Source organism: Solanum tuberosum, unplaced genomic scaffold (assembly GCF_000226075.1).
Source record: "Solanum tuberosum cultivar DM 1-3 516 R44 unplaced genomic scaffold, SolTub_3.0 scf00255, whole genome shotgun sequence".
Taxonomy (NCBI): Eukaryota; Viridiplantae; Streptophyta; class Magnoliopsida; order Solanales; family Solanaceae; genus Solanum; species Solanum tuberosum.
In genome coordinates this window covers 77174-88207 of record NW_006239184.1, presented here as the reverse complement: position 1 = coordinate 88207, position 11034 = coordinate 77174, and the positions used below count along the sequence as shown (strand labels likewise).

At 30.9% G+C, this 11034-nt stretch overlaps 1 protein-coding gene and 1 long non-coding RNA gene across 2 annotated transcripts; both read left to right on the top strand.

Annotated features, from left to right (window-relative positions):
- LOC102582438 (uncharacterized) lies at positions 1-2731 on the top strand. The gene is made up of 3 exons (XR_368145.2): positions 1-465; positions 1094-1438; positions 1646-2731. It is a non-coding gene; the product is annotated as an uncharacterized lncRNA (long non-coding RNA).
- A 5852-nt stretch (positions 2732-8583) lies between these two features.
- Positions 8584-10574, top strand: LOC102582117 (transcription factor bHLH118-like). Its single transcript, XM_006357839.2, has 3 exons — positions 8584-9158; positions 9352-9705; positions 10172-10574. Exons 1-3 carry the CDS (start codon positions 8805-8807, stop codon positions 10262-10264), a joined length of 801 nt encoding a protein of 266 aa, XP_006357901.1. The 5' UTR covers positions 8584-8804; the 3' UTR covers positions 10265-10574.
- The last annotated feature ends 460 nt before the right edge of the window (positions 10575-11034 follow it).

Sequence of the window (11034 nt, the reverse complement as noted above, 5' to 3'; positions counted from 1 at the left end):
ATTGGAGAGAGTGAGTTGTTTATGAAGAAGATAATATAATATTGGAGGGTATCCACAATCCCAACAAGGCAACAACCATATCTTCCATTAAGAGTAAATATTAGAGATCACACCTTCCTCAGTTGACTTTGGTTTTTGAGTGATGTTTCCTTTACAACAAAGTGATGATAATGAGTTGGTATTTCAGATTCTCTCAAATTCTTGCCAACAACACCAAATCTCCCAAGATTTCATTATGAATTATGCTATTCATCCTTCTCCACGGACCACTATTCATCATCAGCTAAATCATGTTAAAATTATTCCAAAGAAAAAGATTTGGGTACAAATAATCCACATAAAGTTAATGATGATGATTTGAAGCTTAAGAAAATTATGCATAGAGATTTGGAACGTCAGAGAAGGCAAGGAATGTCTATTCTTCAGTCTTCTCTAAGATCTCTCCTCCCTATTCACTATGTCAAGGTATTATTATTACACCAAATCAATTACTATTACTAAAATTTCATTCTTCCCTTTTTAGACTATATATGTGATAATGTTCAGATTATCCTAATTTTTGTACAGGCCTTCGAAAAAAATTAAAGATTTTATGTTTAAATTTACCATCAAAAGTTTGACTATCGTCTATCGAAATATATGTCATGTAAATTGAGACAGTAGAAATACACATACATAGTTCAAAGACGAAAGCAATTAAGAGTATTTATTAGATGAGTAACTCATAAGATCCACCTCTATGCCTTAATTTTCTTTTTCTTCCGTATAACCTTATAAATCTGAATATGCCAATTATATATTCTAGGAGAAAAGAGGAAAGGGGGAATTTACTAGAAAACATTGAATTAGCTATGGGATTTATCGATAATCTCCGGATAATTAATCCCTAGATAAATAGCTCTTAGCTAAATAGATTTTCTAATAATCCATTGCTAATCCCATAGCTAAATGAGATTAGCATGAATTTTTTGTTGTTTAGATACTAAATTTTGTCTGTTGCTAATTCCTTGTTTTCTTGTTTGAAATTAAGGATTCAATAGGGTATTGTTGATAATATTAATGGTTATTTTTATTTTAATTCTTCTTAATTTAGGGAAAAAGATCAGTGTTGGATCATATGCATGAAGCGGTGAAGTATATCAAACAGTTGCAGGAAAATATGAATGAGTTAGAAAGAAAAAAGAGAAGCTAAAAATTATGCTTCCTAACTCAAGGAATAATAATCCTTGTGGAAAGGAAAATATAGTGTATCCCAACATTGTGTGACAGTGAGTCCATGTCAAGGTGGTGTAGAGATTTTAATCAATGCAAAAGGAAATAATTTAGCCCTCAATCTCCAGAGTGATACAAGAGCTAATTAATGTAACAAGGGATTGATGTTGTTACTTGTGTTTCTGCTAATGTCAATCAAAACTCTCTCCATAAAATTCAATCCGAGGTATGTACGTACATACTCTATCATAATCTCTATATGTTCTGATACCATATATATATAGTACTATATGTCCATTATCTCATGAAGACGACTTATGCTATTAGAGAGAGCACAAAATTATATACTACTATGTCTTAAGGCATTTCGAGCTTTAATTTGTTGTTTGAGCATTGGATCACCTTTCTTTAATCATGAATCATCCTACTGCAGGTACGTGATATGAAATGTATCAATGTTCATGCACTGCAAACAAAGTTGATTGATGTGATCATGAACATTGATTTGGAGTAGTTTTTAAGTGGAAATCCTTAAGTCAGAACTCAAGAATCATGCCAAGTAATCATCAAGACCTTCTTTCCCTCTTATATATCTCGAATAATATGTGATTTTAGTTACTACTACTATTCAATAAAAGAGGTTAGGAAAATGCTTGATGATTGAGCTAATAAAAATAAGGGATAAGGCACAAGTACCCTATACTATGACTCAAATTTCAGAGATACACTTTAACTAAACTAAGGTCCTATTACCACCCCCGAACCCATTATTTTTTATAATTTTGTACACCTTTTTGGCTTATGTGGCATGCAAACATCTGTCACACGCTTTTACCTATGTGGAGTCACAGAGTGTGCCATGCACGCAAGCCCAAAGGTGTACAAAGTTACAAAAGAAATGAGTTCAGGGGGTAATATGACCTTAATTTAATTTAAGTGTGTCTTTGAAATTTCAGTCATAATTAATCTGAAAGATACTTATGCCTTATCCCTAAAAATAATGGTGGTTTTGAGCATATTATATAGATTTGACTTGCAAGAGATCAATGATGAAGATATATCCACGTGAAGAGTCCCATATCGGTCCTTAAAATAATTTGGTTATTCTTATTTAATTGCTTGAACTAGTTTTTGAGGTTAGTTAGACTCTCGATCCATTTCCTCAATAATATATTTGTTCACTTCATGATGGAAAATATAGAATGAGAAATGGATCTCCAGTCTCCTGACTTTCTGATGTCATAGGAGAAGATGACAAATATTTGCATTTGGATTATATACATAGTGCAATACTAAATGTTGCATGCTTTGCTGGAATAAAAGGTTTAATCTGTCTCTCTGGCATATATATTAGAATGAATATAGATGGTAAAATCATGTGCATAACTAATTCCGAATTGTTTGAAAACATACACATGCTCAGAAAATACTTAAATGGGTCATTTTGTTGGTGGTTAGTTAGAGTTGCGTAAGTATTTGTAATGTAAGATTGAAATTCGTTATCTGTATTAGTTATTCATATAGGAGTATTAATTATTTCATTTTCTACTTAACATAATAAAAAAAAAAGTATATAGATTCCTTCATAACTTATATAATAATACAGTTTTAATTATGAAGGATTATTATAAATTGCTAACAAAACATCTTAGGTGTGTTAGAATTTTACACATAACAAAAGGCAAGTTAAGAGTGAACCTATGCAATTTAATTTATCTATGTTTACCTATGTTTGGACAAATCATATGTTTCCGTTTTTTTTGCGGTAAATGATGATTTAAAAGTTCATTAATTGGGTTTAAATGCAAGTTAAGAGTGAACCTATGCAATTTAATTTGTTATTTGGTCTACACACCATGTGAATTTTATTTTTTAATGATAAACGGGACGATAATTCAATCTAAGACACGTGTCTACTGGATCTGATTATTATTTAACTATGTCACTATCTTATTTAAATTTTCATTTTACTCAATTATTTTAAAGAAAATGAGCACGGTATACACAATACAGTCCCATTAATTTATTAGTATTCTCCCTTTAGGAGCTTTGCAAGAAATTAATTAGAAGGGCTCACAAACTAGCTCATTACATATATACTATTCAATTATACTGAAGAAGCAATAATTAACGAAGAGCATCTCAAACATCTATAGCTTATTTCAAACAAATAAAGGGTGAAAAATCGACAAAGATGATAAACGATGACAGCCAATTTAACATCGTACGTACTGCTTTGATGTTGATGGTCATGAAATAAAGAAAATATTGCCCTATTCTTTGATTCCTCGTCAATGAAAGGCCAGTAATGACAAGGAAAGTTCACATTTACAAGTGAACGTGAACGTTCAACGTTATTGCTTTAATGCTAAAAGTACTCCCTCCCATCCAGTCTAGTTCTTTTTTGTCGTTATTACTAAAAATAACCGGTTCAAAATACTTGCTCAATCTTGTCGCAATTTAGTAGTTTGATTTAACACGAAATTTTAAAACTAATTTTTTTTTTAATTTGTGGTCTAAAATAAGTGTTTATAATTTGTTTGACTATAAATTAAATAATTTCATTAGAGGTAAAATAAACATTTTAAAACTAAATTATTAAATGTGTTATTATTTTTGAGACGGATCAAAAAGGAAATCAAGTCATATAAATTGGAACAAATATATTATTATAGAAAACCAAGATAAATTTTGATAATTATAAAGAAAAAATAATGTTGTTAAAAGAAAAGTAGTATCAAATTAAGATTAATATTAAAATAAATTACAACGATATATAACCCCATAAAGTGAAATTTGAGAAGTCTGAACATACACAAATCTTACAAATATTAATAAAATAATAATTTAACTAAGCATAAATTAATTAAATTATTATTTTATTAATATTTATTAAAGAGCTTGTATTGACAAGTAAATAGATGGATAGCGCTTTCTACGGTGAGTTAGTCAAAGATGATGAACAATTTTTCAGCGAGGTAAATCATAAATGCCAACTGGAAGAAAGAGGTGGCAACTTTTCCTTTTCACTGTTTGGTTCTATGTGTTTTAAAGATTCACATAGAATACAAGCATGAAATTGACATAAAGTCAACATTTTTGGAACCATATAGTAAATGTTTTTAAAAAGACCTTACTAAATGGGTTGGGTGGCAATCCTTTTGTTAAATTATCACTTATAATCTTATGACTAATTAAGTATTAACTGTTTTTGAGTTTCTTCTTTAGAGATAAAATTTTATATGTTTCACATCCTTTAGCTGATTCTTATCTTTCTTAAAAAGAAAGAACATTGTCATAATGAATTTTTAAGGCCTAACAATATTTGTGGATTATATTAAATCGATCTTGAAATAAAGTTCCATATAAATTGCACCCTCAAAACATGACACAACTTCAAGTTTCATAGTATGGATAAAGTAATGAAGACTGCTTCAGAGTACTATTGCATAAGATTAATAATCTTACAACCAAAAGGAACAATTAATCAAATTTGGGTTTTTAATTTTTTTTGGTACACATAATTGAACATAATACAATTAATTTTTTTTGGTACACATAATTGAACATAATACAATCTGAATAACAACCACATAAAAGGCCAGTATTTCTATAAGTGAGCATGAAATCTTTTGTTCATGTTGTTAGAGTTGTTGCATCGTTCGTGGAATTGGGAACTTGGACTCAAAACCCATTTCAAATTTCACTGATATTAATTAAGTCCCCATTTTTTTGGGGGGGGGGGGAAGTTACGTGGCCCCCCAAATCACTAGGATGATGATACATACGTCATACAACTAACCAACTGAGCTACAATCCACTTGTCTGTTGGACTAACTCCCATATTATATTGTTAAGCTCCAGTTCGAATGATTAGGTGTGCACAAAGTGTTGAGTCTCCAACATGTGAGAAATGAGGGACTTGGTTCATTATATGGTTTGGTCACCCCTCTCCTTGTGAGCTAAATTTTGGGATTGAGTTGGACCAAAAATTTATTTCTTTTATCACTTGTCAACTATCTTGCAATGACTTAATTAATTATCTTGGATAACTTTGATAATAACTATCGATTATGAAAAATAACAGTGTTACAATTTAGTTTTTACATTAGAAGATTTCTACTTAGAAAGTCTATATTATTCTACACAGTCTAAGCTAGCGTTTGGCCATAGATTTCCAAATATTCTTGGCAAATATTATTTGGGTGAAAATTTGGGTGAAATTTCATCATGTGTTTGGCCATAGTATTTGTGAAATATATTTCACTTTTTAGAAAAATATGATTTATACCCATAAGTTTTAAAAACTATCAAAACTAACCATAATTTTGTATTACAAGTCAATTGGATCTTCGTTGCAACAAATAACAAGTAGTTTCCATGCCACTAGAGCAATGTGGTAGTTTGGAGTGAGTGCAACAAACATCATTTCATACATCGTGAAGTAGACAAAGCACATGACTTTGTTACCTTGAGCCGATTGTTCATCATTTTCATCAACAACCATATCATCACTTTCATATTCACTGAATATTTCATCACTATTTTGGTGTTCACGTAAAAAATTATGTAATACAACGCAAACAACTACTATAGAGGGTGTTTTTGTAAAAGATAAAAGTTTGGTGTAAAATTTCAATTTTCAAAAGATCCCAAATAATGAGATTTGGCCCAAATACTAGAAAAAACTAGTATTTGGGAATTTGGGATATTTGCCAAAAATATTTGCCAAATAATGGCAAATTGTATGGACAAACACTATTTGCCAAATTTTTCCCCAAATATTATTTGGGAAATCTATGGCCAAACGGGCCCTAAATTGTCTAAAGCTTTTTGAAACTAAAAAAAAAGGAGAAAAGGGTTAAGAGTCTCCACCAATAAATAAAAAAAGAGATTGAGCTGAACTACCTTTTACATAAAGGTAAGGGATACCCTTTGGGGGTTTGTACTTGGACTAGCTACCAATGTACCAAATACATCAACTAATACTCAAAACAAGTACATTTAATCATTTTAAAATTGTTAAAACACATTATAAGCAAATGAAACTCCTGATTTTCTTTCTAATTAGAAGATACGATGCTGTTAACCTATTCTTTAATTTTTAAAAATTTGTCTTTGTACGTAATACATGATGACAAATCCCTAACTTTATCAATTTCCCATTTTTCTTTTAAAAAGAACAAAAAAAAAATCTTTCTGTATCTTAAGGAATTGATACTGTTCCAATTTTTTTTTTTTTTAGAGCCAAGTTGTCATGTCCTCTTTATACATCGTAGGGCAGGCTAATCTATAGGAACTCACGTCCTAGTAAGCATAGTCTATATAAAAATGATTTTGGACAACTCACAGATAGATGCAACTTCATACACTTATTAATATATTCCAATATGAGCAAGATTTGGATATATACATATCTTTTTCTCTAGCCAAATCAAAATGAAGACCAACTTGGTCTTATTTTAATTACAAAAAATTAAATTCCACTGTTGCTCGGTTTTTTCTTTTCTTAATATAATAATTGTTTTTTCTTTCTAATGGTGGAAACCCACTTGCTAGACTGATTTTCTTAAAACACAAACTAAGATTACTCATGAACAAAATGTCACCTTAAACGGATTACACAAACAAAATTTAGGTCAACATGTTATAATGTGTTTGTAACTTTTTTTAATTTGTTCATAGTGCATATTTTTAATTCGTATAAAAAGTTAGCTAGTTTGACCATCTGAATCGTGACACCAAAATTGAAACGGAGAGAGTAATTAAACTCCCATTATAAAGTAGGACTCTACATTAATTAAAATCTGATTCCGATACATAATACATTTGTTGAAGAGTGACGAAGTCCTACGTAGGTGGTTAATGGGCTAAGTGATATCCTCATATGATTTTAAATAGGGCAAATTACAGAAATCACATACTTTTAAGGCAGAATTACAATCTATCCCTTAAAAATTTATAATTACAGAAATTCCTCAAACGGATACAATAATATAAGCGCTGATACATTAATCTGATGCGCGAGATACATTAATCGTTAAGTAAGATACATTACATTTTATACATGATACACTAATCTGATGCGCGAGATACAATAATATAAGCGATGATACATTAATCTGATGCGTGAGATACACTAATCTGATGTGCGAAAATGAGGGATTTTGGAAATTTGTAAAACTTATAGGGGATAATGGTAATAAGTAAACTAAAAGGTGGGATTTCTGTAATTTTTCCTTTAATTCGTTAAGTAAGATACATTACATTTTATACATGATACACTAATCTGATGCGCGAGATACAATAATATAAGCGATGATACATTAATCTGATGCGTGAGATACACTAATCTGATGTGCGAAAATGAGGGATTTTGGAAATTTGTAAAACTTATAGGGGATAATTGTAATAAGTAAACTAAAAGGTGGATTCCTGTAATTTTTCCTTTTAAATAATTCTTTCCTCAAGAGCTAATTATTAGGTTGAGTTAGGTCAAAGATCTATTTCTTAACATAATATCTATGCATGATTCATACCACATCGGCGATTAATGAGCCCCATATTGAATTGCCCACGTACATTTGATATCTAGTCCTATTGGTGTGATATGGCCATGTGATCAATGAGATGAATGATCTTCTTATGTGTTATTGGACAATTCTAACTCTCCATAGCGAACTTGTTTTTGGAGTGCCCAAGTCAATTTCATAAAGACTTCAGGTAAAGATTGAGTTAAACGCAAGATCATTTTATTTAACTAAATCATCGGCCCAAACTTTCACCTCCCATGATGACAAGGGGTTAATTTGATATAGACCCTACCTTATTTATTAAAATAAATAACCAAAATTAATATCACATACATAAGATGAGCGGAACATAAAAACCAAATCCTCACAAAGTATAATTAATTACAAATTAAACTACCTAACCTATTACATATGCACGCAAAGGTTATTCCATGAAAAGAAAATAGGAAAACACAAGACAAGACGTACATTATGCTAAAAGGATATATTACCCAATAATATATATATATTTTGGTCAAGCCAACTTCGATTAGACTTAGCACATTAAGTATCTGAACAAGCCACAGTAATCAAGGCCGTAAACCTAATGATAAATTAATGACTATCAATTATATTGAGGTGGAATTATCAATTAAACAAATTTATTTAGAATATTTGGTCAAGTCACACAATTGACATAATAAAAATGTTGGTCACGGTGCTCGATAAAATAATGCAATAATTGGTCTCTTAGGTAGGGCATTTGGTCCACACGAGTGTGAACTAATTAATTAGCAGTTTTATGTTTTTTTTTTTTTTTTATAAAAAGAAATAAACTCAGTACACACGTAGAAGATTAAAGAAACTGGCCGGTGAGATCTGCTTATATTATCTCTTTACATAAATCTGTTTAATTATGAACAATTAAGAATCTTGACATCAAATAATTAAGGACCCCTCTTTCAAGATTTCCCAGATCATACAGCCTAACAAACATATATCTCTTCCTTTTTTTTTTTGTCTACTACTAATTAGTCAGTTGCTGTATTTAAGGTCAAAACTGATTAATTATTGGTATTAATGGATAATTTCCATTCAATGTTTCCTTTACAACAAGATGATGATACTAATTATGATTCCCATCAACAGCTCCTTTTTCCACATGAAACATTTACCAATCCTTCTAATTTCATATACCAACAAGATCTGGTAAATGATTTTGCTCCTTTTGATTCATTGGAGTTAGGAGACAACAATCTTACATTTAACAACTTCAATAATAACGACAATCAGAGAGGGAAATCATCTGTTGCGTCTACTGAGGACAAGAAACAGAAGAAAGTGATGCATAGAGAAATCGAAAGGCAAAGAAGACAAGAAATGTCTTCTCTTTATGCTTCTCTTCGACAACAACTTCCTCTTGAAAATATTAAGGTTTGAGAAACTCATGTTCCTTTTTTTTTCTCTTTCGATTTCCCTAACTTTAATTAGCTCAGATCATGAACCTACTCATTCCATTTACGAGTTATTTAACCTATATACACTAACAATATAAAACAATTTTTCTATATATCAATGTATTTTAACATGTTGTAACTACAAAGCATAGATGTTTGAAATCTTTCAGGGAAAACGTTCTACATCGGACCACATACTTGAGGCGGCGAATTACATAGAACAGCTACAGAAGAGTGTTAAGAATTTGGAAGAAAAGAGAGAAAAGTTGATGAAAGAGTCAACTGGTTTAAGCAATGTTGATGGCAATCCCAAAAGTGGAAGCTCAACAGCTAGAGACTCCTCCCCAGCTGCTATTGTGACAGTGAAAGAATGCTTGGATGGCATGGAGATTTTGGTTAATTGTGATCTCGGGTTCCGCCTTTCTAGGGTTCTTCAAGTGTTACTTCAACAAGGCCTAAGCATAGTGAACTGCAGCTGCACCAAAACAAACACTACAAGTGTACTTCACACTATTCGAACTGAGGTATAATATAAGAAAATTGATAGTACTTTTCATTAGATATATAACACAGTGACAAAACCAGAAATTTTGACAAGAGGATTCAAAAAATGTATGGTGGTTAAACTTGCTAGCTAAATGAACTATGAGCAGTCGTTGTAGTCTACATTATGAGCTTCTGATCCTTGTGTTAAAGAGATTCAATAGTATGTATAATTGTACATAAACATGACTTTTTAATGAAGAGGTTTCAATTGAATTCTTTTTAGACCATATAGATCCGTCCCTAAACTCATATACTCCATAGTAATATTTCATATTTTAGTAGTACTTAATTAACTGCTATGTTGCTCAGACTCTTAAAAAATATTGATGTACCTATGAAGGATCCTAAGAAGTGCTCTATATCCGAGCAACGTATATATATATAGCTTTGTGCTAATTGTGAAAGATCATTATCAATTTCATTTTGTTTTTGTTATTCTTGCAGGTTTCCAGTACTGATCAGCCAAGGATTATTAATGTGGACGTAATCCAACAAGAACTCACATATATTATTCATGATGATACAAGTTTCAAGTGACTTTCCATAGGATATAAATGTTGTGTGATCCTCACCACCTCAGGTTTTATATATGCATCTTTTTTTTTTTGTTTTTTCGGAATGAAGCTGATTTTAATAGAGTGAAATTCATGGATAGTGAGGATTCATATAGCCAGCCTACGAGTAAAGACATTGTTGTTGTTGTTTTAGTCTGACCTCTTTTTTGTGAAGTCCTCGAGTTCATTATAGCTTCTTGCTTATAGTATCAGGAACTTATAATTCATCCTGATATATGTAACATGACTTGAAGACTTTATTCAGTTAGTTCCAAATTTTGCTAATTTGTCAATCTTGCTTTTTGTATTTGCCAAATTAAGTTTGCTGGATGTACATTATGAATATGATCAAATGATCCCCATTTTGTGGACTAGTCTCGAGAGGAAGTTTGTACTTGTAGATCACTACTAGAAACAAAGTTTTTTCCCACCGTAAATCAGTGAGAAATTTGTGCTATATAACATGATTTTGTCACTCATTTCCCATTGAATCAGCTCATTGGGAAGATGCATGGTGGGAAGTAAATTTTTACTGAAATAATGGAAAACTTCTTTAATTTTTCCGTATGAAAACATTGTGTACACTTTTTCTTTTCTCACCTGTTCAATCAAAATATTCATGGAATATATAGCCACTGAACATTTTCCAGGGGAAATTTCAGTGGAAAAATAGTGATCTATTAGCAGTAAATTGATGTTGATATCAACATACGCTTCTATCTTTCTGAGACTAAAATTACTTTGGCAGTCAGT

Bases quoted from the DNA above. Each gene is read 5' to 3' on its own strand.
- LOC102582117 (XM_006357839.2), top strand. From the start codon at position 8,805: ATGGATAATTTCCATTCAATGTTTCCTTTACAACAAGATGATGATACT. The intron at 9,159-9,351 runs GTTTGAGAAACT...GAAATCTTTCAG, and splicing joins TTCCTCTTGAAAATATTAAG to GGAAAACGTTCTACATCGGA. The intron at 9,706-10,171 runs GTATAATATAAG...TTATTCTTGCAG, and splicing joins TTCACACTATTCGAACTGAG to GTTTCCAGTACTGATCAGCC.